Source organism: Leptosomus discolor, chromosome 1 (assembly GCF_034619465.1).
Source record: "Leptosomus discolor isolate bLepDis1 chromosome 1, bLepDis1.hap2, whole genome shotgun sequence".
NCBI classification, from domain to species: Eukaryota; Metazoa; Chordata; class Aves; order Leptosomiformes; family Leptosomidae; genus Leptosomus; species Leptosomus discolor.
This window is the reverse complement of record NC_141391.1, coordinates 98754878-98779862: the sequence shown is the minus strand read 5'-3', so window position 1 is coordinate 98779862 and position 24985 is coordinate 98754878. Positions and strand designations below refer to the sequence as shown.

The window sequence follows — 24985 nt, the reverse complement described above, 5'->3', positions numbered from 1 at the left end:
ACCCCTGCTAAGAAGGCAGGCTAGGGCAAATGACAAGCTTGGCGATGCTCGTGCTGTTTGCATGCTTACTTCTCGAGTTCAACAGGATCCATATGCCAACTCTGCCCCCAACACCAGATATAAGCAGAGAGCATGTCAAGAGTGCTGTACAGACTGACTGGTCTTCATAGGCTCCTCTGCACTAGTTTAGGGTGTTCTGAAAATGCTCGTGGGGATAGAATCAGCTCTGAATCTCATTTTTGTTAATGAAGGAAGATTTCCTTCCACATCTACAGGGATACAAACAGAGATCGCTTCTTTCCATTCCTTCCCAACTTCCAAAACAGTTTTTGTCCAAGTGGTTTTGTAAATACCTGCTGAGGTCCTGGCAGTTTTACAAGTTAGGCTAAAAAAGAGATCTAGAAAACTGTAAGCAGCAGGTTTTAAAACAAGCTTTCTGCACATGCATATCCAGTTACAGGGTCACACGTGGTTTGCATGAGCAGTTTTTGATTGGTAACCAGATACTACAGGAATGGGCATGATGGAGATAGATCAGGAATGCAGAGCACCCCTCCAAGCATTTCTTTGCTGCCCATTCTGCGTGACCCGCCTGGACAGCACGACCACCAGAAGAATGATTTGTTACAGCACACTAGCCTGCTAAGACACCTGATCATGGGAAGGTAATTTTGGAGGGAGGAAAGAAATGGATGGGGGAGGAAGAAAACAGGTGCCAAACTATGTTTTGCTTCAGTTTTTACAAGGAGTGTACCGTTTTAAAGCTACATTTTCTTAAAAAAAAAAAAAAACAAACCAAAACCAAAAATAACTTACTGTGTAGGTAATTAATTCTGGTTGGCATAGTAGTCCTCTTAAGTTTATAAAAGGGAATGGGTAAGAAAGAGGAAGTCAGAAAGGTAAAAAACCAAAAATATGCAAGAGTTAAAAAAAAAAAGACAGTGCTACCTTTAAGACATTAATACATACACAAGGCTTTTTAAAGCAGAAGGGGGGTTGTTTGCTTTGTTTGAGTTTTGTTTGGGTCTTTTGCTGTTGTGTTTGGGTTTGTGGGGTTTTTTGTTGTTTTGCTTTTTTTTGTTTCCTTTTTTTTTAAAGGGAAAGCAATTGACAAAACAGAAACCTTGAACTATTCAAAGCTATTTGAAGGCAGGAGGGTTGGAATGTTTTCCTGTCTCACTCCATAAATGCTACTCAGCTGTAACAAAACAGAGATTCAAGACTTCCACAAAGAGACCTGTGTATAAAGAAAGGGATTTGAGAACAGTTTTTCTAAAATATTATTTCAAGATCAGACAGCGCTCTCAAATATCAGAGATACTTTGCGCTTTTTAGCAGTCCTGTACTACATCATGTAGACAGGATCTCTAGAAGCCTGATCTCTTTGCAACATACTGCACAGAGAAGAACAAAAATGGACAACAGCTCACATTCAAACTTCCACTTGCTTGCTTTAGAATAACATGTTAAAGAAGTGCCCAGAGGTTTTGCAAAATCTCATTCAACTTCCTAAACTTTTCCAGGCTCCAAATGAGACAAATCCCTTCACAACTAAAACCTTACCCCCACCCCAAATACACCCAAAACTTTCCAACACCTGACCATCTATGTCAAATGGACTGTTGCTGTACCATCCTGATCTATCTGGTGGAGCAATACAGCTGGGAGAAGGCCCGAAAACCTCCATGCTCTAAGGGAGAGCCTTGGCAAAGAGGTTCAGTGTATGCCTTATGAGGGGGGGGGGGGGATTATGATGATCTAGTAACATACCAAGGTTTTGTAGTAAGCCATTTTACAGTATCTCTGGGTAAGGAAAGAACAGACAATAATGAAGTGAAAGAGGGATGGATATGGGTGAGAAACACAACAATTTTTGCAACTTCAACATGCAGCCCTGTTCAGGGCACAGTCCACTGCACTGGCTCTTGTGTCAGAGTACCTAACAGCCCCTGGATTTCCCACTTAGCCACAAACCAGTGCTACAGCCTCAGGGGTTAATGGATTTACAGAGGAAACACAAAGAATCCTAAGACATTTTCAAACTGCAGCTATCTAGGTGTGTAACTACAGAAGCAAAATTACCTGACCCCTCATTTACTTATTAAATTACCTTTTATTCCATTTTCTTCAGCAAACTACGTATTAATGAAATCAGTGAAAAGGGCAGTTAAGAGAGAATGCAGTTCTGGTTTAGCTGTGGTGCTTCCTGAACGCATGCTTTAGTGAGGGCAGGGGAGTCTTGTGCTCAGACATGTGAAGGAGAAGGAACGGAACAGAAAGCAACCGTGGAACCCTGCCATCTTCACGTTAGTAATGGGGCTGCTAATACAGCTCAGTCCTTGTTTACAAGAACACAGTTTTCATTGAGGAGTTGACAACGTGGCTAGTTATTTCTCTCCCAGATAACTGAGTTGGGCTTAGTGAGCTGCCCTTCAACTTCTAAGGGTGAGCCCTTCTGTGACGGAGGAGAGCGTAAGAGAGCCCGACCTGGCTCACAGAGACTGAGGACTGCACTCTTTATGGCTGCTAGTAAGACAGCTTCAACTGACACCACAATCACAAGGAGCTTAAGGACAAAAATCAGTAAGAAAGAATGAACTATTACAGTGTTGCATGGCACTGCCAATCACGTAGAGAAAGCAGTCATTCTTTGAAGTGGAGGTGGGGATCACATACCTTTAGATTTTTTCACGCTCCCAGTTTCTGAAACACTTAATGAGCTCCCAGATATTTCTTCACCGGTCTGGTCTAAGAGCGTGTTGGTGTCCCACTGTTGGCTGCCGTTCTCCAAACCCCAAGCCTTATGGGCACTTTGCTGTGGGTCAGTATCAGGTTCTATTTCTGAAGCACCTAACGATAGCTTTTCATCGGAGGTGACTTTCGCAACAGCTTCCTCCACAGTGGGTGGATCTGCTTCTTTGCATGAGCTGTCCATGGCTGCAGCGTAGTCCATCATCAGCGCAGCTTCACTGTCCTGAGATAAAGAGGTCTGCCCAGTGAAAATAAGAGACAACACTGACACAAGCCACTCCGCTGGAAAAAAAAAAAAACAACCCAACAAACCTCCCTGCAAAAGTTTTTTTCTCTCCTTTACACTTTTACTTGTATTGCTCAGGGCTATCAGAAAGCCACTGTGAGGCTTCCTTGGCTCCACTGAAGGACAGGAGCACATAGCCAAGTTTTAACAATGTTGTTAACGCTAAATGACTGGAAAAAAAAAAAAAAAATTAAGTACATGACTCCCACCTGTCCCCAGCCCCACTGCTAATAACAGGACTCTTTCCTACATGGGCTGCTGTAACGGAGTATCAGCAGGCATAGACAATAATGTTTTGGCCTTTTTAAGAAAATAAACGTCGAAGTGTTTCATCTTGTAGAAGGACTTCTTGGCATCTACACCAGCTAAACACAAACCCTCTCAGTCCCAGCGCCCCCATTTCCCAAGCAGATACATCCATCACTGTGGTAGCTGATCCTCATTCCCCTGCTTAGCACAGCACTGTGATCACAAGAGGATCCGTGCCCACTGACTCGGCTTTCACTCAGGGGTCTTTAGGGGTCCTTTGCTTAAGAGCAAGACTAGATAGCAAATGTCCATACAGCAGCCTGCAGGGAGAGGACTACAGGCAGGCACCAAGCATCAGATGGGAGTTTGGAAGAATGCTATAAACCATGGGAGAAACAAATCTTCTCTTTGCCCTCCCTCTGGAACAGAGCCCAAAGGACCAGGAGGTTTTTCAGAGGGTTTTAACAACTTTGAAAAAATTAGAAAAATCTTTCATACTTTTTCTGCGCATTTTCCCTCTATGGGCGAAACACAGAAAAGGACTAATTATCCTCTGTTCTCACCTAAACTGGTTTTCCCAAATCCCTATCATCCCACTTCCATCCAAGGATACCATGCATTTTTAGTCAGGCTGTCAAATCTAACAATTAAAAAACAACAGCCTCCCCAACAAACCCACCCTGATTTAGCTTAACCTGAAACAGTTACTGAAACAAACAGGCACACAGACCTAGATCCTGCAGAGACTGCTGAATGGGAGACAGCAGAACGCACATGGAGTTAACTTCGCGCTCAGCAGAGCACTTTACCGTACTAAGCATTAAATATAAGAGTTCTTTTCTGCTCTACCTTGGACACCCCCGATATGATAATGGTGCTTTTCTTTCTAGGAGACTTCAGCTTCTGCTTTGCAGACTCACTTAGCTGCCGAATGGCTGCTTCTGCAACAGGATCGGTGCCATTCAGTACCAGCAGTTCTGAAAAGAAAGCATTATTTCAGAGGGAAGGAGAAAAAAAAAACCCACCAGGAAAAAGCAGAGCGAAGAGAGGCAGAATTTGTTCTTGACTTGAAATTCAAAGAAATTAGCAGAAATGGGATAAACACCAGACATACCAACACATCTCTCAGTTCACCACCCAGCTTTGGGGTCTTGTCTTTCCCTTCTGTTACCCGTTCTTTTGAGAAAAGGTACCTAAGTTGCACTTACAAACCCTTGCCCTGGGCACACAGGAGGTTTTGGAAGCCTAGACAAAACATCCAACTATTTCAATGCATTGCTGCACTGCGGTGACTATAATCCAGAAGCAGTGGGTAGAGCATCAGGTATCACAGTCATGAAGAGCCATAGTTCTAACATAGTACAAAGGTGGCACGTGCCACTACTTCTTCAGGTAGCTATTTTGCTCTTTTTCCCCAACATCCTTGCTCAGAATTTCCAGATTCGCTCTGACACTATGATAGGATGGGGAAGGCAAAGTGGCAGTCACTCTGCTCTTTATCAGCTGCCTCCAAACCTGTAAAGTGCACCCCCTTTGCCCCTTCGAACATTGCATAGGAATAAAAAACCTGCTTTATAAAGTGCTTTTTAATGACAAACACAGGTTTATTTTTAAGCATGTCCATTTCTGGCACATAGTATGCAAGCACTTTGGGCACAGCCAACTCACACTATTCAAATTAGTCGAGGAATAAACAAGGCTGAGAAAGTTAATGAAACCACCCCCCCACACCCCTCCCAATTTAATTGTCTGAGGTGGGCTTTTCTATTAGAAAGAGCTTTAACAACAAAAGAATATAGGCAGGAATTGCACTAGAGTTAATTAAACCAGCAGTGTCTTTAGTTACTGTGATATTAATGCAATAAAAGATGAGGCCTGAATAATTATGCTGCACCAAGTATCTCAGATACTTTTGGAACTTCAAAAGCATGAGCGTACAAGGGGTATGCAAGCTCATGCGTGACTGCACACTCGTTATAAACCCCTACTTTTCCACCTCCCTAGCCACTGCAAAGCCCCCAGGAACAGCTGAGAGCATCCAGGACAGCAGTGGCACTTGCTAATTCTTACTGTTGTCAGAACTATGGCACGGCCACGGCATCTTTTCCATAGTGCATGTTACTATTTTGGCATGATGGTTGTAATAAAAGTTACTGCCACACCAAACACTCCTTTGTATTTCTTTCCTCTGGCTTAAACTTTTGTCCTAATGAGTAGTTTTTTCCTGCTGTATTGTATAAACGTTTCACAGAAATTCCCCTGCACTCTCACAAAAAGAAAAACACTGTTCATATCAACATGCTCTAAATTGTCTTCAGATGAGTTTTCCAGTAAGTGCTTTGTATCTTTAATATCATAAACAGTTATGAGAGTTAACTCAGAAGTCCAGCACTATCTTAATAGTTGGCTTAGTAATAGCATCCTGCTTCATGGTATTGGAGTACTTCTTAGTCTAGAGGTAGGGAAAGACACAAGTGCTGTTACAGCTATTCACAGTTAACTGGTTCATGCTCTTCCCCAGATTTCTGTCTTTTGGCTGATATGTTTCTCTCTCTCAGCCAGCCTTTGACTGTTTCCAGGAGCAGTCTAGACCATCTCCAGATTGTCCCATCTGTACTCAAACCTGTACAAAGAAAACCGGACTCCACATCATGTGCCATTTGCAGCTAGACTAGGTCACATCTTTCATTACTGTTCCATACAGAGCTACAGAAAAAGACTGAATGGTGACTACACACAGGACTGAAAAATATGCTGAGGATTCAGAGTTGCATCTTGAAAAGGTAAAATGCACCAGAGTCAAAATCAAGTTTAACGCAGTCAAAGTGAATTTATAATCAAAGTTATTATCAATGCCACCTGACACTGAAGGCACTTCAGCTGTAGGCCAGGTGACTTAGGAAGGTGGAAAAACAGGCACAGCAAGATTGTGTATTTGCATTAGCACGAAAGAGCCCAGTAGCAGGGCTAGAACTGAATTCAGTCTTCCTTAATTCAGTCCACCCTCCTGCCCTCTCTTCAGACAGGGGGGACTTCGCAACAGCCTTGGAGGTAAGTTTCACAGGGTTTTCATTTTGTGCAGTGTGCCCCATGCTTTACAAAGGAGGAATCTTTCATTTAAAAGGAAGAGAAAAGATAGCCTGGCTTTATCCAGTCACCTCCCCTCTCCAAACCACAGCTCACTGCTATTTATTCAAAATTAATAATCTGGATCACCAATTAAAACCAGACCTCTATCAGAAGACTGCTATATCCCTAACCACAGTACTTGCTAACATAAACATCTCAGTGCCTGTTGAAAGGCAGTAGCCATATGGGTTTGCTGTTATTTTAACAGGATTACATTAATCCCATGTGTAGCAGAGAGACGTATTCTTATGAGCAGCTTTGAACATTTCTATTACCTGTATCTGAAGACGATAACGTTTTGCTGACTGGAGCACCATGAGAATGGATAGCTTGAACGGAGAAATCCTTTTCAATCACCTTTACTTTAATAGGAGTTTTCACAGGAGAATCTGAGGACCAAGTTTTTTGGTTATTTAAACTATTCAAGACATTTATTATGAAAATAATAAGAATTTATTACACCAATGTTAAAGCCTGTTCAAATCCTAAGTGTTTGAGAAAGTTGTTTAATACAAATTCTCAACAATTCAAATTCATGCTGTCTATGGTAACTTCACCCCAACAGGCCTGTGAAGTGTAGGAATTTATTATTTTAAAACATTTTACTGTGATACGCTAGACAACACCGACTTAAGTAAAACACCTGCTTAAACAACTCAAAAGAGTGCAGCTCGCTGTGAGACTTCACACAAAGACTGTTTAGAGGTTTTTCTTTCATACTTATCCAATCGGATATCAGAAAGGCTACTCCTGAGAGGTACACTGAAAAAAACCCCCTTTGTCACAAGATCACACCAATCATTATTAGAAATTACAATACAGACCAAGGCACAAGATGGTCTGTCATTGGCAAACACTCTAACAGTCTCATACTTTCGTCATGTGGAAAAACATTGACCAAACCCGAGCTCCTCTGCATTATCACTCTACCATGCAGCTTTAATGTGTGTATTAAAAGAAGCATTAACCATTCCTCTTGTAAGAACAAGGCTTCATGGAAATCAAAAACCTCATTCTGAAGAATACAAACAATACCTCCCCCACATCAGAGAAATCTGGGCAACAGTACCTTTCTTTACATCCCACTCTGCTCCTCAACTTCTGTTCCCCACAGATAATCCTAAGCGCAAGCACAGAAAGAACTGGACTTCCTCACCTGTGCTCAGTGGAGATGATCTCCCTTCTAGACGAGGTTTGGTTTTCACAGCAGTTACAGTAGTGACCACAGTCCCACAGGGCATCACAGTGCGATCCTTTTCTATTTTAGTGGCTGCCACTGGAGAAGAGACTTGCCATGTCTTCAATTCGCTGGGCTCTATAAAAGAGAACTGGGAGGACCAAAAAGAGTCACCTTAGAAGCACAGTCAACCAAGAACAACACTAACACTTGTAGCTAGTACTCCTTTAGCACTTTTGCTAACATTCAAGAGCCAAACAGCTAACTTTTGACAGACACAGACACCCTGTGAAGTGTTACCATGCGATCTCAGTGCACTACTCTTAACTTGGACGCAAATTGGACTGTGCTGCAAGCGACAGTCCAGAGCACAGCAATGGCATTCCCAAGTACTTCCTGAAGTAAAAGATCCACTGTAAAACCATCCAAATGCAGTAGTACCTCTGCACTAATGGATCCCAGCCCGGGCCCCGGCTCTGGGCTGCTCTCACTGGCTCTGCTGTTCAGTGCAAAGCTTTGCTGTCCAGAAGGTTGTTTCCTGAACAAGTCTAGAGGTACAGTCACCTTTGCAGACAAAGGACCTAGAAGACATAAAATCAACAAAATCAGCGCACATCTGAGCTGTCAGTATGTTCAGAGGTGAGAAGATGGAAAAGGAGGAGGAACACAGGCAGCTAATTGCAAGAACTGGTTCTACACCACAGGGCAGGCACGGCTGTTTTCACAGCTTGCTTTCCATTTTACAACTCAGCCAGGACTAACACTGTGCAACAGGAAGGAATGGAGACATAAAACGTTACTTTTTTGACACTATTTCTGGCCATTTTTTTCCTGTATGTGCGCAATGCTTTAGGGGAAAAGAAAACATCTAGAAATATTACTAGGAAGTTCTTGAACAATCTCTATAACCAGTTACCTGCAACTTCCATTTCAGAGAACACTCTGGATTCCTGGTAAACTGGTACAGCATTAAGAATAGTCTTTCTTAATTTGAACTTTAGTGCAAGTTCAGCAGTTCTCTTGTTCTTCCTCGTACTTTATCAGCTACACTAGGCTGGAGCAAACTATTAGCAAAATTACTGCAGGATTTCAGAGTTGAAATCCTCGTTTTCTGAGAAATTCAAAGACAGGAACAGATCTACATTACATTCACATTACCCGTCGCTCTTCTCACTAATATGATTCTACTTTGAGTTTTCTATTCAAATTTTTAGGGGAAGAACAACTAAGATAGGGTGGGGGTGGGGTAGAAGATTGTCAGTGCAATTGGTTGGGACCTCTTCCTTCAAGAAAGCAGGTTGGTAGCTACACCCACAGTAGGATGTGGAACGTTCTGTTGTTGTTTGAGAGATCCATTACTAAAGATGCTCAGGTACAGGCAAGACTAAACTTTATGCAAGAAACAATATACATTTGCTGACTGTATACAGAACCCATTTTTTTGTTAAAAAAAAAAAAATGCATCCACATCAGAGAAATTTTTTAAAGCATTTGGCTACATTTGACTTCACAGTCCCTCAAATATTCACAGATCATATGCAAGGTATTGCACCAACTTCGTATATCTAGATTATTAAAAATAAAAATAAATACAGTAACCCAAAACCAAAAATCAAACACAGTCCATTTGGCTATATTACTTAGATAACATAATATCTCCTAATAAATTATTGGCCAAGCCTTCATCAACTATCACAAGACTCCATGAATAAAGAGTACCATTTTTCAATCACTGGATATGAAGAGCTTTGGCCAATACTTTTAAATTTTTCCTGAAGTCAAATACAACTGATGGTACTAAACCACAGATAAATAGCTGAATGTCAAAAAATAATGGTTCTTTTTTGTTTGTTTTACACCTGAAACCTGACATAAGAAGGAAAAAAGCAAATGGATCCAAGAGGTGGAATACAGTTACTATTTCCAGCTACAGCAAAACTCTGTATCAGCAAAAGAACATGCAGCATATAGGAGAAGAATTTATGATGTTGTGTCACCACTTCAGTAAAGCCCAAGTCATGAAGTATTTGGAGCATGCTTACAAAGCTCATGTAAACACCTCAACATGCTCTCTGGTCTCAGCACCCACCTACCCTTACCCCCACTAGGAAGGTAATGCTTCTCCAAATAAACCAAATGGAGTAATTCTGCAGAGGGGTTTTCTTGCCGCTGAAGGCTAACTGCAAACTGCAACAACAAAATCAAGTAGAAAAAATATTTTATCCCCCATGTTGTATACTTAATACAATATTATCAGAATTAGTGTGTTTTACACCTGTCAATTGCTAGGCAGCCTTGGGGGCTTGAAAAGGAAGGATTTAGGATTAATACCCATGATTCCCTTTCAGCCACAGAAGACCTGGACAGCTTAACTTGAAACTAAAGTTGCTCACAGTGGATCTGTTAGAAAGTTTAGAAGGCTGAAAAAATAGGTTATCAGCACATGGAAGACTCAGTATGTTGACAGTCTAGAAAGAAACTCAAGGTTTCTCTGTAACCTTAACTCAGTGGAGGACAGACACACGTGAACACTGCATTCTCTCTTCTGTCCATCATTACTGATGGAAGTAAAGGTGTATATAGACAGCACTCAACCCAGGTCAATCACCATTGCCCAAAAGCTCCACAATTTTTCATAGATTTCAACTCTGGGACCTACATTTGAGGACAGACTTAAGGAGTTTAAAAACACAAACTTAAATCATAAATTTTCCCCAAGCTGCCCGTTTTGTGCAAGTTTGGCTGGCTATTTTCAGCTGATCTCCCTTCGAGAGCTGTTCTTCCCCTCCAGGGCTGCCTAGAGCCATGCCTGAGGCATAGCTGATTTTAATATGAGGACAAGTCAGCAGAAGACATCTATGCTTTAATGCAGGTTCAGAAATCTGACAGTTTCTTGTTTGGCTATACAGCCAGGTAGAACTAAAAGAGGACTATGTCAACATTTAGCACGGCTCACAAGCTGATCATGCAAAACAATTCAGTTTTAATACTTACTATCCAATTTTCCATCTTCTACTATTTGCAGTTGCAAAGCTTTTGATTTGGCACTTAGTTCACTGTGAAGTAAATGAAACTATGTTAGGTCTTCGCAGGCGAGCAGATTTTCCTTCCCACTTAAGATTTTTCCCCTTTCCCGTTCTGGTTGCCGACACCCTAACTTTTCTTGGCCCACACTATGCCAGGCAGTACAACTGGCTCACCGAGGCAGGCAGCACTACACAGCAGCACTGCCGGGCTACTGGGTACGCTGCATGCGTAGCGTCTTTTTGACCTCAGGTAAGACTGACTAAAGGGATCATAGTCAGAAAAACTTTGCTTGCTTCTCTCCAGCACTGTTGCAGAAATTTGATTGCCTATAATTTCAGAGGCTTTTCTTCTTCTTGCTAGTTGACAAACACTGCCCTTCAAGCTGATGCTGGTCTCTAGTCTGACGGCTACACCACAGCACTAAGAAGCTAGTTTTTCCTGGCAGGATCAAATTAGTAGGTCAAGATGCCGGAACAGGTCAAATCAACAATCCATTTAAAGCTGTGGGGTATCCTGTCAAAGCAGGAAACTGTCCTGCAAAAGCAGGATAGATGCAAATAAATAAAAGTAGTTACAGTCTTATGTGAGAACAGTCAGTACTACTTTTCCAAAATAAGGCTTGAGGATGTTGCAAGATAACAAGAACTAGTTTCTGTGCAACAGAACCAATGTGAACTATTAGCAGAATTGCTGGCATGTGTGGTACTTCCTAAGATGGACTAGACAACAGATACAAAACCTTTCCTCTAATTGAGACAGCAAAGCAAACTGCATACCTAATGAGGAACCTTCCAGTAAAACTTGATTTTATAACCCTCACAGCAGGTGTTCTGCCAAAAACCTCAAGGGCACATACGTATGTATTTTATTTGAGGACAGTGTGATCTTGGTTGCAGGCATCCCACCTCCATTAGATGCTGTGGGACATCATCTATGCAGCAGCTGTTAAGCTTTTCCCTGCCACTCCCGTCCCCTCCTGCACCTCCAGAACTTAAAAGGAAGCACCTTCATGGTACTGTTGCTGCTTTTCCCATGAAGCTAAAGCAGAGCCTGACATGGCAGTCAGTGCACTGGTCTTCAGACTGGTGAGTATTTTCATTTTTGAAGAGGGAAAAAGTGTGTGTGTGTGGGGGGGATGTGAACTTGAAAGAAGGTATGCAGCCAAATCCTGATCACTCATCGGTGAAAGTCCCCAAGCTTACCTCATGCACTTCTGAAAAGCAGCCAACAGTGCGGAAAACCCAGTATTATCCCTAGCATCAAGGCCAAATTCCAGTCAACTTAATCACATCCTGCCTGCCCTCTCTCTGCACTTTCAGTTGGAAAGGGTATTATTCTGACAAGTTTCCTGTTCAAAATCACTAGGAACATGTCTGCTCCGCAACACCCAGCATGGATGGTGTTCTACCAACAGATGGCTGAAGTGACTCACGGACCCAGTGGCTGAAGCACTTTGCAATACTCTAGAATAGAAAGCTGCTACAGAAGTGCATTCTTCCCCCCTCTTATTGCGGAGAAGAAATTGCATCATGTTAATCCTTAAGTCTTGATGGCAACGCAGCATACTGTCACAGAACACTGTCTGATCTGTGGCTTTCCACAAAAACTGTTGGTCCTCATAACCAAAATCGGACTTTAAAAGTCATTGGACTGTGCGTTGTCTGAAGGAAGAGAGCGTCCTCATCTGGGTTTCCACTTGACAGCAGGACGAGAGGCAGTTGTACGCACCTCCATCAGACCACATAAAAAGGTGAGGCCTTTCTGTGTTGTTCCACAACATCGATTTGTATTTGCTGACTGCAGTGATTTCTAATCACTTCCACCTCCTGCACACATGCAGAGGGGTCCGATGTTCTCCAAGTCCTGTACAACTTGTGATGACCAACCCTGGTGCCTTTCTTCTAACCAAGCAGCCCCTGTCACTTTTCCCCTAAGCTCTCCTGTTTCAGCAGTGTACGCTCCGTAACGTTCACAAGCTCAGTCCAGCAGACTGTGATAAGGAGGCAGAAAAATACGCGTGCACTGCATGCTCACTCCCCCTTCAAGCTGAGGAGAAGCACGCAGAAGTGTACACCACTCCTTGAGGAAGAGAGCACTCAGCACGGACAGGCATAGGTCTGAATATATGCTGAGTTCCTTGTAAGCTAAGCCTCTGCTTTTCAAGAGAAGGAACGGATACATTGGATGCCAGGCTGTGACTAGACAGTAGGAAAAAAAAAGTCACACGAAAAAAAGCAGCATTACTCTCTGAAATATGTGTTTTTATATAGAGAGGGAGAAATGGAACTGAGATGGCAGAGGAAAGCTACAGAAAGAACCAGAGAGACTCCACTGTGCAAGAAGTGCCTCTCACCTTAATAACCTGGTTGAAAAAAAAAAGAAATCAGTATCTGCAGGATGTTGCATGACAGCATCTCTACCCTATTCCCCTGGGAAGCTGATTCTGCCTGCCTGTGCATGTGGTTAAAGCCACTACAGAAACCACCCTCTGACCCTTCCCACCATCAGTGACTCTCCCTTCCTCAGCTCGTACAATATTTCGGTCCCAACATTCCAAAATATCAAGGAAAGCGCCAAAACAGTGAGTACTGTGTGCAAAGCTACCAGGTATTTCTGCTGTGCTGCTAGAAAGTAGAAATGAAAATAGCGTTAGAACTGCTCACTTTTGACCTTATTTACAGAAGCTGTGTGAATCACAGAATACCATGCAGGCTGCCCAAAAGTCCCATTTTTTGTTCTCCAGGAAAAAAAAAATCTAGTTAGTTATACACTCCCTTTTTAATCATAGCCACCATTCTTTTAGACGGTCAATGTTTCTGCACATTTACATTTCCCACTCAGGGAAGGGAATAGAGACACATCAGATTTCCACAAATGCAGTTTTCAAGGTAAAGTGACTTCAAAACTTTGCTAACATGTTTTTTTGGCACTGTATGAAAGCAGAGGGTGATTTATTATGCCTGTAACTGCTGTCATGTACTAGAATCAGATATATATCCAGGAAGATCTAGAGACCTATTTGATTTTGTATCCATGCAGAGGGTAATTAGATATCCTGAAGTCCCTAACAGCTCCAGATTTGTCTGAGGCCACATGACTGGATGTTTTTCAAAATGCCATTCTTCCCTCAAAAACCTCACACAGTTTAAGTAAAAAAAAAAAAAAAGAAAAAGATGCTTTACTATAAAAGTATTCTCAGTAGGTAAGTTACTTACAAGATAAACTCTTCCTTCCAAAAGGGATTTGCAGCATTTTTGGCTACAGAGCTGGAAAACTTCTGCATAGGGTCATTCAGTTGAACTATACACGCAAGGTTTGTGCTGCCTGTAAGGACAAGAAAAAAATATCCAGTTATTAACATTCTATCACCAAGAGACACACTTACTCAAAAGAAAGCAAACCACCCCCTTCCTTACATACCACACTTTTGAAAAGGCTATTGCAAGCACTTCCTCACACTCCCACAGAATAAATTTCTTCCTTCAGTCTGTATACCATCTACATTCATGGCACTGGTCAAGATTGCATCATCATCTTATGCACTGTTCTACACAGCATGAAACATGTTGACCAGATTTGAATTCTGGCACAAAGCAAAAAAGTGCAGGCATAAAAAGATCAAAAAGGACAGGGACACAGCATGAACAGCAAGGAGGTGGCGGTGTGGGCACAAGGCAGGGAAGGAGGAAAGTTGCCTTCAGTTGCTTTAAAAAAACTTAAGTTTTCTAAGTTCCTGCTGGCCACAGTCACAATGGTTTCTTTGCACATCAAAGCAAGCTTTTTCTGATAGCAAGTGAACGATGACAGTAGTGTTAATCAACAATGGCTTTGTGAACTGAGGTTTTTAACAAGTTCATGGCATTTTTAGAGTACTGGTGCAGAATTATCTCCACCTCGATCTTGGAATTTGATAGTGTGGCAAATTGGCATATTGGAAAGTTTGCACAACATATTCCTCTTAAAACAGTTTCTTTTGTATGGCTTTCACAGCATCAGAAACTGTTTTGGTCCCAACATTCCAAAATATCAAGGAATGCGTCAAAACACTGAGTACTGACTGTGTGCAAAGCAAACAAAAAGATATGCTGCCTCCAGTTCTCCAGAAGAATCTAGGTTTATATTTACTACCATCAACTCTCAGTTATCTGCTGGTGGTGCGTTGGGGCTGTGGATGAGCACAGAAGCAGCCTGGACCTGGCAAGGTTATTAGAGGAGACAAAGCACTGTGTACACATCTGGGATCCAAGCTAACCCTGGAGTAAGTAGTTTAGCTGCTTTCATAGCGAGCTGAGCCTGAGCTAATGAACCTAGGGCTGTTTTCTGTTAACCCAGCCATATGTCTCTGCAGCCTGCTCTTGCTGCCAGCAGTGCTCAGCAGCCCAGGGCAGAAACGCCTGTATAGCTCTGCCCGAAATTACACTGGAGCCACTGACCGACTGATACTGAACAGCGTATTTGAGCACTTCTGCCCCGCACACCCCGGTGTACACGACTAACAATTTTTTCCTTTACAGCAGAAATTACTTTTGCCCGAGATGATACACTGTGGACCGCAGAGTACTAAATCTAGGATAATCTTTGTTTACATACACAAACTAAGGAGATAAAAAATGGGCACAGCCCATAAGCAGAGACCAGCTCTGCCACTGATTACTCACCAGTTGAACTAACATATCTATAGGAAAGCTACAAGCACCTAGAAACCCTGTTAGCACCCATGATTTATAGGATGATAATGATCAAGACAGACAAACTGTTGCTCCCCAACCCTCTGTCTATCTATGCAGGTTAGCCTGCAATATTGCACGCTCTCATTGAGTCTCAGAGTTGCGACAGGATAATTAACTATTGCTGCGAGACTAGGCCAGGAAAAGGAAAGGGAACAATAATCAAAACGCAGCAAGCTATGCCCAGAAGCTAGCATCTTCCCAGCTGTGCAGTACTTCCACTGGATTTCAAGCGTACTAGCTAAACCCCACTATGAAGCTTTATTTCTCATACTTAGTTCCACAGCATTTAAACTCCCAGAGTTGCTAGAGAACCAGCAAAATTCCCTCCATCTCCTTTTAGAATAGCAAATGGTGATTTTGCCTCCCAATATCTGGGTTCTCAAAGCAGAGCACAGTAATTGTCCCCTCTTCCTCTCATTTTTAGGGAAGGGGCAGAGAGGTTTCCTGTAAGATGAATCTTCTGTTGTATGCACCGTATGCACATCAAGATATCCCATCTCATGACTTTTAAAGGCAACCAAAATTATCTGTTCTTTTGAAAAGTTTCGTTTGCACTACAAATTTGTAGAATAATAATGAATTCTGAATGAGTTTTCCTGCAATCTCCAGTCTCCAGTGCAGTTTTATTTATATAGGACATTTCACTGCAAAGAGTTCCAGAACCGCTTTAAAAATAATTCATTTTTAAAAAAAGCCTGCGGAAAGTTTTAGGGGAATCACTTCCAGCCAGGATGAGCAAAGCGGCATTACGCAAGAATCGAGGACAGAAATGTATTATATCTAACTGAAAAAAGGAGTATAGCAAATAGGATATATTTATCCAAAACTAGTGCCTTGCCCAATTTAGCAGCCACAAGCTTCCATTAAAGAGACTGTTATGGAATTGTTAGTGACCATAAATAACAGAGCCTCAAATGTGTACTTCCGCTGACAAAATCTGAAATACGCTTGCTCATGCCTCAATCAGTGATGGAGGCATGCTTGCACTTGAAGAAGCCTGAATCCTTGTGAGACAGGCTTGATGCTGCTTTCCAAAACCAACACTGCACCTTCACTAGGCAGCGACGTCCTTTTTGGCTTCATTCTCCACTTGCAAGAGATACTCCCTCCTCTACCCACAGAGTTACTTTATTAGGGGGGAAAAAAATCCCTGACAACAAAACACCACCCTTGAGAAGATCTTACATAGAGAAGGAGAGTTTTAGATAAGTCAGCAAATTGCTCAAATGCAAAGAAAAGCAGCTGTAAAAATGTCATACTGAACCAAACCAATGTCATTGCTAACAGTAAATACAGAGCTGGATTTCAGCTCCTCATCTTGGGTACACCCAAAGTAATAACTTTTAGAAATTAAAACGAAAATCCAGAAAATAATAAACCAACTTTATAAATATGCTCATTTCAGTTTGTTTTCATTTGACTTGTTGACAAGAAGATGGAAGTGTTTAAATAAATAAACCAAAGCATACACAGTTATGTACAAGCAAGACTAAGTCTGTTTCTCAGAGTACAGCCCTTTCTTACATCTTCTTTTGAGAGAAGGCTGTAACCCAGAAATCCCAAATAATTTCATCCAAAAGGAAAAAAAAAAAACCAACTACCCTGCTTGAAAACATCAGCAGCATCGCGTGGGCTACGTTACCTGCAGCACTGTGATCCGTTAGGTTTACCGCGATGTTCTTCACCAGCAGTTTGAATTCATGAGCCCTTGGAGGTTTAGGCGGACTAGAGCCCTGAGGGAGAAGGCTTACGTTCTGTACATTCTGTGAAAAGCAAGCAGAGCAAGAGGAACTGTGCATATGCAAATACCAAAAAACTTTTAACTTCAGTCACATTGACATAGGGAAGCAGACGTGTGATGGTGTCTAACATCAACAGGGAGCAGACGGCCACACGGGAGTTACGATCGCAAAGCCTTCACTGCCAAAGGCTATGTTGTTTTAAAGAATGTGTTCCAGTTGTTTCTGATCAATGAACAGTGTTAAACTTGCTCATTTGAGTCATGAATATAATAAAAACATTAAGCCGAAGGACACTTCTCAAGATTTAGGCAGGAATAAGACTTACCTGAACCTCCTTTATATCTGTAGGCTTTGTACTCAACACTACAGATGGAGAAACTGAGCTAAAGAGGTTCTTCAGAACATCTCTGAATGTTTCAGGTATTGCACATGTCCCTGCTGTCTGTCCCTAAGAGGAAACAAACAATCATGCTTCTCGTAACTCGGAAGAAGCAAGTTAAGGCAGAAATTAATTTGGCATATCTAAACCACCAAAGCTATTGAACATTAACTTTGTCAGAGAGAGACACAGTTTCTGTTGCCAACAACAAAACGTAACAAGAGATCATGCAAATAATTATTTAAATTTCTATATTATGCATTAAGGGAAAATTGCAAATATACACTGGAAAAGTCACATGCTGTTCTGAGAGTTAGGGAGGCACAGCTATTAGCCACAAAACCAGAAGTTTCATTAACAGTTTATATCTCATGATGGCATTTTAAAGATTTTCTACTGCTTTGCACCCCACTGAGAGAGCAGATCAGGTCATCAGATAAGCAGATCGGCACTGTTCCACTGATTTAATGGGAGTTATGCCAGCTTGCAACAGCTGAGAAGAAGCTAATCCTGTGCTGCACTGAAAAAAAAGTGTTACAGCATTGCTTGGAGGTCTTCAACCTTGCTGAGAAGCACACTGTATGGACAGATACTCATGCTGCTCTGAGGGACCAACTCATACGTTTGTCCATTCAAAAAACTCATGGCAATCCGCACTTAACGCTACTATCTCTGTGGGATCAGAACAGACCACAGATTTTGCTTATACACGTAGCTTCTCATGATTAATTACAAGGTGTATGAAGACAGTGAACCACCCCTGCCCTCCCTGTGCTCCTGGAGAAGTCTCACACTCCTCAGAGAGTCTCTTCTGCTCAGCTAATCTACAGGGAATGGATTTTTAAATTAAGATATCACAGAAAGGGCAGTCTGATACCCAACTGCTCTGAAGGCAGCAGAGGAGAAACCTCAGTGAGGTTTCTTTTCTAAAGAAAAGATTGAAGTAGGAGACAAAGATCTGACCTAAACAGAAGACTCGGCCGTCTTTTCTCACCTAATACCACACCTGAAAGACTTTACTGTTACAGAACTGATTTACCAGAGGCAGATACAGAACAACTGGAGAACGCAACAATGACATAAAGCAGAGAACAGGAACCCTTCTGCATGCTGCCTTCTGACAGGAGCACGCCTACAACCAGCGTGCCACGGCCAGCAAACAAGGCCCTGCTGCAAAGACAAAGCACGCTGATGATAAGGACACCTGATTTGCACCAGCAGGGAGATCAAGTGTGGGACTGAAGGCCTAATCCCGGTAGATCGCCTTGATACCACTGCAGCTGTGCACCACCAGCTTTCAGCACTACCTGACCCCCGCTGGCGCAGCACGCCGAGGCTGCGAGGCAGCAACAGCTCAAATCCCAAAGCACTGCACCTCTGCAAACGCGGCAGAGCACAGGCTTTGCTCTGCCACCCTGGACACCTGCATCACGGTCCTCCGTCACAGGGAGCCCTCGGCAGAAGAGGCAATCTGTCATTTCAAAAGCCTTGGTCCTTTCTTGGGTCTAGGAGAACGATCATGCAATGACTTCTGCACTCCTAAAGGTACGCTTGCAGCTTGCGTAACAGGTCAAACAGATTTAGAGTAACAGCCCTTTCCCAATTACCCAAGTGTTACAGAAGCATTCAGGGTGTTTCATAAAAACCCCAGGAATGTTGTGCACAGAAATCCTGTTTCACTGCCTTCTTACCTAACTGCCCTTTGATGCTATGGTTCAAAACATACAACAGCATTGACCAGCCCCACAGAAACTCTGCTTTGTTCACACCATGCTCGCTCAAACAACCGCCAAGGAAAGAGGCAGCAGCACATTTCTAAAACTTGCAGGTAATACTCTTTTACTTTAAAAAAGTATTAAGGTAAATTAGGCTGTCTAAAGCCTTATTTTCAGTAACTCCATTACTTATGTTAACTAAATAAGCAGATAAATTGTGATAAGTTTTCACTGTTTTAGAGGTAATTTCCCTCCCCTGCCCTTACGTAAACACTGCTCGATAAAGAACGCTGTCAAATTGTAAAATCACCACCTCTCGCTTTGCCATCAACCTAATCTGACATTTGTTATTTAACGGTAACGACCGTAATTGGACTTCTACTCACAGGTATTTTCTGATGTTTCCACAGTTATTTGGGAAGCAGTTTGGTTAAAGAGCCTCCTGTCAGCCCAACCTCATTTTTAGCCACCCTTATTTGGTAAGTAATGCTCCATCACGACACCCTCTCCAAGGCAAGCCACAATGGCTCAATTGCCAACCAAATAGGCTTAGGATAACACGTTTTACTTTGGGTTTGAGACGTTCAGCCAGCTACCGTGGCCAGCCCGGGGCACACCAGCACATAAAGTCACAGTAGCACAACCGCATGCAAACCCAAGCCCTGCCAGTGAGACAGGTTGCCAAATGCAACTCAGGTTCACCCAGCTACTACCAACAGAAAATGGGTTATTATATCCACCTTGTTTGATGACAAAACCACTGTGTAGATAATCACAAGCAATTAAAGCTATTTATTTGTACACACAATATTGCTTCCGAAAGAGGACAAAACAAGACACAAAAGCTGACATTTAAGTTTAGGAGCTCAAGCAATTTCCGAGGCACAGATTGCTCACAGGTTTTGGCTCTTGTTTATTGCCTCCTCTCTTCCCTAAGTGCAAATAGAAACTTCAAAGTCAAAATAAAGCCTTTAGCTACTAAGAACTTAACAGGTTCATTTTAAAAACGCAGGCAACCCACAGCAAGTTACAACTGCTTTGCAACTCTGGACTCAGGCACCTCTCAAAAAGCAGGTTGCGAAGTCCAGTGACTGTACTACAGTCATCTACATTTGCCAGTAAGTACTTAATGACTGTTCAATATGTGGATAATCAGCATGCCACCCCAACACGTGAAGGTCATTTACACTGTTACGCACGCAGAGTAAAATCTATATTAAAACACACTTCAAAAGACTTGCCTGTCTTCAGCTACGAGTTTCACATTTTTGTGTATAAGAACTGCGGTAATAAATTACTAAAATTCTAGGTCACTCAGTACAGGTCTTTAGAAGCAGCTCTACTATACAATAAACCTATTTTTTAATAAGGCCTTCAGTCAGAAAACCAACAAGCAAGTGTTCACCCACTACTGTAAGAAAGGCTTAAGTCACCACATTTGCACTAAAAAGTATAACTGTGAAGGGTCAAAGGCAGAAGAGAGTCTCAGCCATGAAGAAACTCTTTCAGGGGATGTCCCAGTAAAAAACCCCCAACGAATCATTGTTTATATATTAAGACAAGGTACAATTCCAAAAGCATCAAGATATTTCTAGATCACCCACCATTTCCTTAAATATTTGTCTTTTTACAGAGCTGTTTCTGAACTATTGTTGCCAGATTCCAAAATTGATTTAAGTTAAGCAAGGGGTAACTTTGTAATTACTTTGATGGGAGTATCATTACAATTGGGTTTTTTTGTTATTTTAGAAGTGCTCCAAGAGAAGGTATTTAGGAACGGACACTTTTCACACCTTTGGATTTGGATTAAAAATGTTTGCCAAGTCATTCGTCTGTCAGATACAGACTTGATTTATCTTTAACGCTTCAGTAATCTTGAGAAATGCTCCAAGATCTCAGAGGTACAGGGTTCTGATGGATGAGCCATGGCAGATGTCACTGAAGCAGTTCAAGATGGCACTGCCAACAGGTAGCTGCTCCACGCTTCTACCAAAGGCAGCCAGCAGAAAGGAATGGGCATTTTTGCTTCAGCTCTTCCAGCCTCACCTGATACCTTAGCTCTAGACGCTTCTACTGCTAACCTGAAGCATTACACTGGGTTTTGCACCAAAGGGATGAAGACCCTTTTTCTCTACCGTTACAACAAATAAAACTTACTGACTGACCTCCTGCACTGTTGGCTGGATTTCAAAGTTGATTTCATCGGTGTTAATGAGGAACCACTCAACTTTGACATCTTCTCCTTTGTCTTTCACATAGAGCTGAAGCTGTGGACAGAAAAGCAGTTACTGGAGAGTGTTCTGTTGTGCTGTAAAGAAACCATAGGTCAAGCACCACACTACGGCTCACCAAAGGAAGAATGATACCAGTTTCTGAGTAAGTAAATTCAAAGTGACAGACTAAGAAGGCAGAAGTTACTTAAGCTTTGAGAGTGCATGCCAGTGAAAAAAAGAGTATTGTTCTCTGTGTACGAGTAGTTTACCCAACGTGTTATTTATCCACAGGCTCCCAAAGAGGCGGCTTAATTTATGAATTTATCACTTGCCCCAGAGGGAAACTGTAATATTATTAAATGCTTCAGCAGAGTTAGCATGAGTTTGTACACATTCTGCAAACAGAAGGATCAGCTCAGCTGTGGGATGAGACTTTGCAGAAGGAAGAAGAGAGAGAACAACACTTAACATCTTACCTGCAAATGAAGTGGAGACAGTTTCACACTGTATGACTGACCTTCTGCAGCCATGGGTGAAGTATGTGAGACAGTGACAACAAATTTAACGGAATCTCCCACAACATTGCAAGAAACCACCTAAAGAAATGAAAAAAGGGGGGAGGGGATAAAGGAAGGGAAAAACAAAGCAGTCTTCAGAAGAAGGTTTGGTGAAGGCAAGAAAGGAACTAAGAAAGGAAGGACTTTAAGCTACCAGAATTATGATTAATTCCATAGGTGGGAGATTTCTAAACAATTTCATTAACACCCCTACCTCCTCCTGTACACTCATTTCTAAAAACCGTGGTTCGAAGTAGAACTTCTGGACACAGCATTTAATACCTGGAAATTCTGGTATTCTCCAAAATTCCTTTTGCATTGTTATCCAATACAAAAGTAACTCCTCACCTGACAAAACCTCCCTCGTGTTTCACATATCTCTATACTAAAAGCTCAAAGATCACAATTTTGCATCAGGGAGATAAAGAAATTTGTTGTTCTTTCTCTTCTGCTCCAAACTACATAGCCTAGCACAGGACAGCTAGTTTTACCAAACAAGATTTGTTTTAGCGGTATCCTACAAATGTGAAACTTTGACTTAACCCTGCTGCTGCAGAAGAGGATTTTGTCTGCGTAATTCCAGTTCTCAGTGGGGTGGGGAGGGGCAAGAGCCTTTAAAAGTTTACTCAAGTCTTTGACCAAACCAAGAAAGGCCCTAAAATTTGATGACGAAGCTAAATGTCTGGGACTAGTTTGTATGCTACTTGACTACAACAGACTTCGTTAAGTACACTCCCTCACTTTTATGAGCAGTAATTCAACATGCTATCACACTGAGTTTACAAACACTGAATGGTTTTTTCTCCCTCTCCTCTGCAAACTGACTGAGGTGACAAAGCTGCCGTACAAAATTCCTGGAGTGTGCAGAAAGCGCCTGGCGGCACAGGAAAGCGCCAGGTACACAAGTCAGAAATCACTCATTATGCCAGAGAGAGAGGCTCACTTTGCAAACAGCTCTGCCAGCTGAAGGCAGCTGCTTGTTGCTGTCCCTCTGTGGTTACTGTCCCCGCAGCTCCACCGTTGGAAAAGATAGCTGAGCCCTCTTTACGTTGACTCGGGCAAAGTTAACCAGGTTAATGCAATGTGCAAACAAAATAATTTGCTGCAAGATTTGTTTGATGGAAACTCTGCATGTACGCTATTAAATTGTGTTTGCACACTTACTGCTTTACTTATGGGCACTGAAACGAAGCTGAAGGCTTTGAAATGAATCACGTACCTTCTGGAAGATCTTTATCAGTCACTCCTTTAATACATTTCATCTCCCCGGGCCCTACAGCATACGTTTTAGGAAGGACCAGAGCATTATCAAGCACTTCAGAGCACATCCATTAAAGCAGAGACTTAGTTACAAAGGAGCAGGGAGGAGGAGGCGGACATGACAAATAAAAATGCCAACCACACCCACAAGCAATAAGAATTACTTTTTCAGGTTTGTCTTCTGCAAATCTCAGTTCGGAAGTGGATAAATCAGTTTCCCTCACCGCTCCCCTTCCCCAAAGCCTGAACTCCTTCAGAAGGGATTTCTGACCCTTAATCCCACATAATCAACATGAACATCCACTAGTCTAATACGACATAAAGGATTTTAAAGAATTTTTAATAGCTAACAAGACCAAAGAGCCTAATTGCTTATTTTACTTGTAGTTGAGCTGAAACACAGAATCACTCCTTTCATTCACAAGGATGGACTGGCATGGTGGCTCTTTAAAGACTTAAAAAATTATCAGTTTCTGCCCTCAAAAAAAAAGCAAAAAGGACAGGCCTGATGCAAAAGCTGCTGACACTTGTACATCCTAAATGCAGTGGTTTATCATCTGTGCACACTTCATCTACACATGCATAGGAAGTTCAGTGCATTCAGAACAAGTTGGACTTGCTGCACACGTGATTTGGAGCCATTCGTCTGGAATTTCGGGATTTCTAAGTGCCAAGGTTGCCAGGTACGCAGTTGATTACTGCTTTAAAAAAAAAAAAAAAAAGTGTGGCAGGAGAGCTGGTAGATGAGTTCATGTGTCATTTTTTTCTTAATCATGTTTACTTCTAAGTAAAGGATGGAAACAGACACTGCAGCTGGTGGAACTTTCACTCTTCTTTCTACACCTTGTCAAGAGATGATAATTGTTTTTGGGGGGTTTTTTTAATATTTGTACCTTTAGTTTAGGAGCCCAAACCAGTAGGGTTTGGGCTTTTTGTCTCCTCAATTAATTTATTTTCTGCCAAAGACATCTACCAAGTCCTACTTCCCTTCCCCCCTCACTTTTTTATTGTGGTCTTCTAGTACAGAGGTCCGTTAATTTTTAATCCAATCAGAGAAAGTAGTGGTTCCACATTTGTTAATGAAAAACAATATGTCTTTATATTAGGTGAATCCCTTTGTTCTGGGAGCAGGATGGAGTTGGAATACTGAAAGAAGTAGAACTCTGGGCTAGAATTTGAAGTGAAAGCGATTCTGTTTTCATCTAAGATGCTGCCACAAGTGATGAGAAGTTGATTAAAAAGAGACCATAACTGCCACTTCCTTTTTCAAGTGACATTCCTTTACAAGTGTAGCGGATGATTTTGATAGACCAGAGCAGAAATATGTAGGCCATTTTCCCCAGACCAGTTACATGAAGAAACACACTGAAGCTTCCTGCACTACGTTCCTCTTCCTCCATGCCCTCATTCAATCTGCTTCCTCAAATTCATTTTCTCTGCACAGATGAAGAGCAGGAGAAGGGAGGGTCAGGCAAAGCACCCTGTTCTGGTCGACATGGGAGAGAAAGAGGAAGGATAGATGTCCACAAGAAAACAGTAGCACCTGGACTGACGGGAAGCAAGTTGCTCTTCAACCTCATTGGTCTTCCTCATCTCTCTCTCCCACCCCTCCTTACCAGGGACATCCCCACTCATCAATACTTTCTGGTTTAGAGTCTAGAAAACCTGTCCTTTTTATAACAAACTGCTCTTCAAAAATTAAGCCCTTGCACCACCACACAGCAGCTGTGGCCAGCTAATTCTGGACTCCCAGAGGGGTCACACCCCAGC

At 42.2% G+C, this 24985-nt stretch overlaps 1 protein-coding gene across 1 annotated transcript in view; it reads right to left on the bottom strand.

Moving 5' to 3' along the window:
• Positions 1-24985, bottom strand: part of C2CD2 (C2 calcium dependent domain containing 2) — a 43051-nt gene that overhangs the window by 8326 nt on the left and 9740 nt on the right. The window contains exons 3-13 of the mRNA XM_086477635.1: positions 21875-21994; positions 21351-21452; positions 17417-17539; positions 16992-17112; positions 13835-13943; positions 10587-10648; positions 8034-8173; positions 7572-7743; positions 6691-6804; positions 4136-4263; positions 2677-2989 (exon numbers count right to left, since the gene is read on the bottom strand). Of these exons, the coding sequence (XP_086333761.1) occupies positions 2677-2989; positions 4136-4263; positions 6691-6804; positions 7572-7743; positions 8034-8173; positions 10587-10648; positions 13835-13943; positions 16992-17112; positions 17417-17539; positions 21351-21452; positions 21875-21994 (1504 nt within the window). The remainder of the gene's footprint in view (positions 1-2676; positions 2990-4135; positions 4264-6690; positions 6805-7571; positions 7744-8033; positions 8174-10586; positions 10649-13834; positions 13944-16991; positions 17113-17416; positions 17540-21350; positions 21453-21874; positions 21995-24985) is intronic.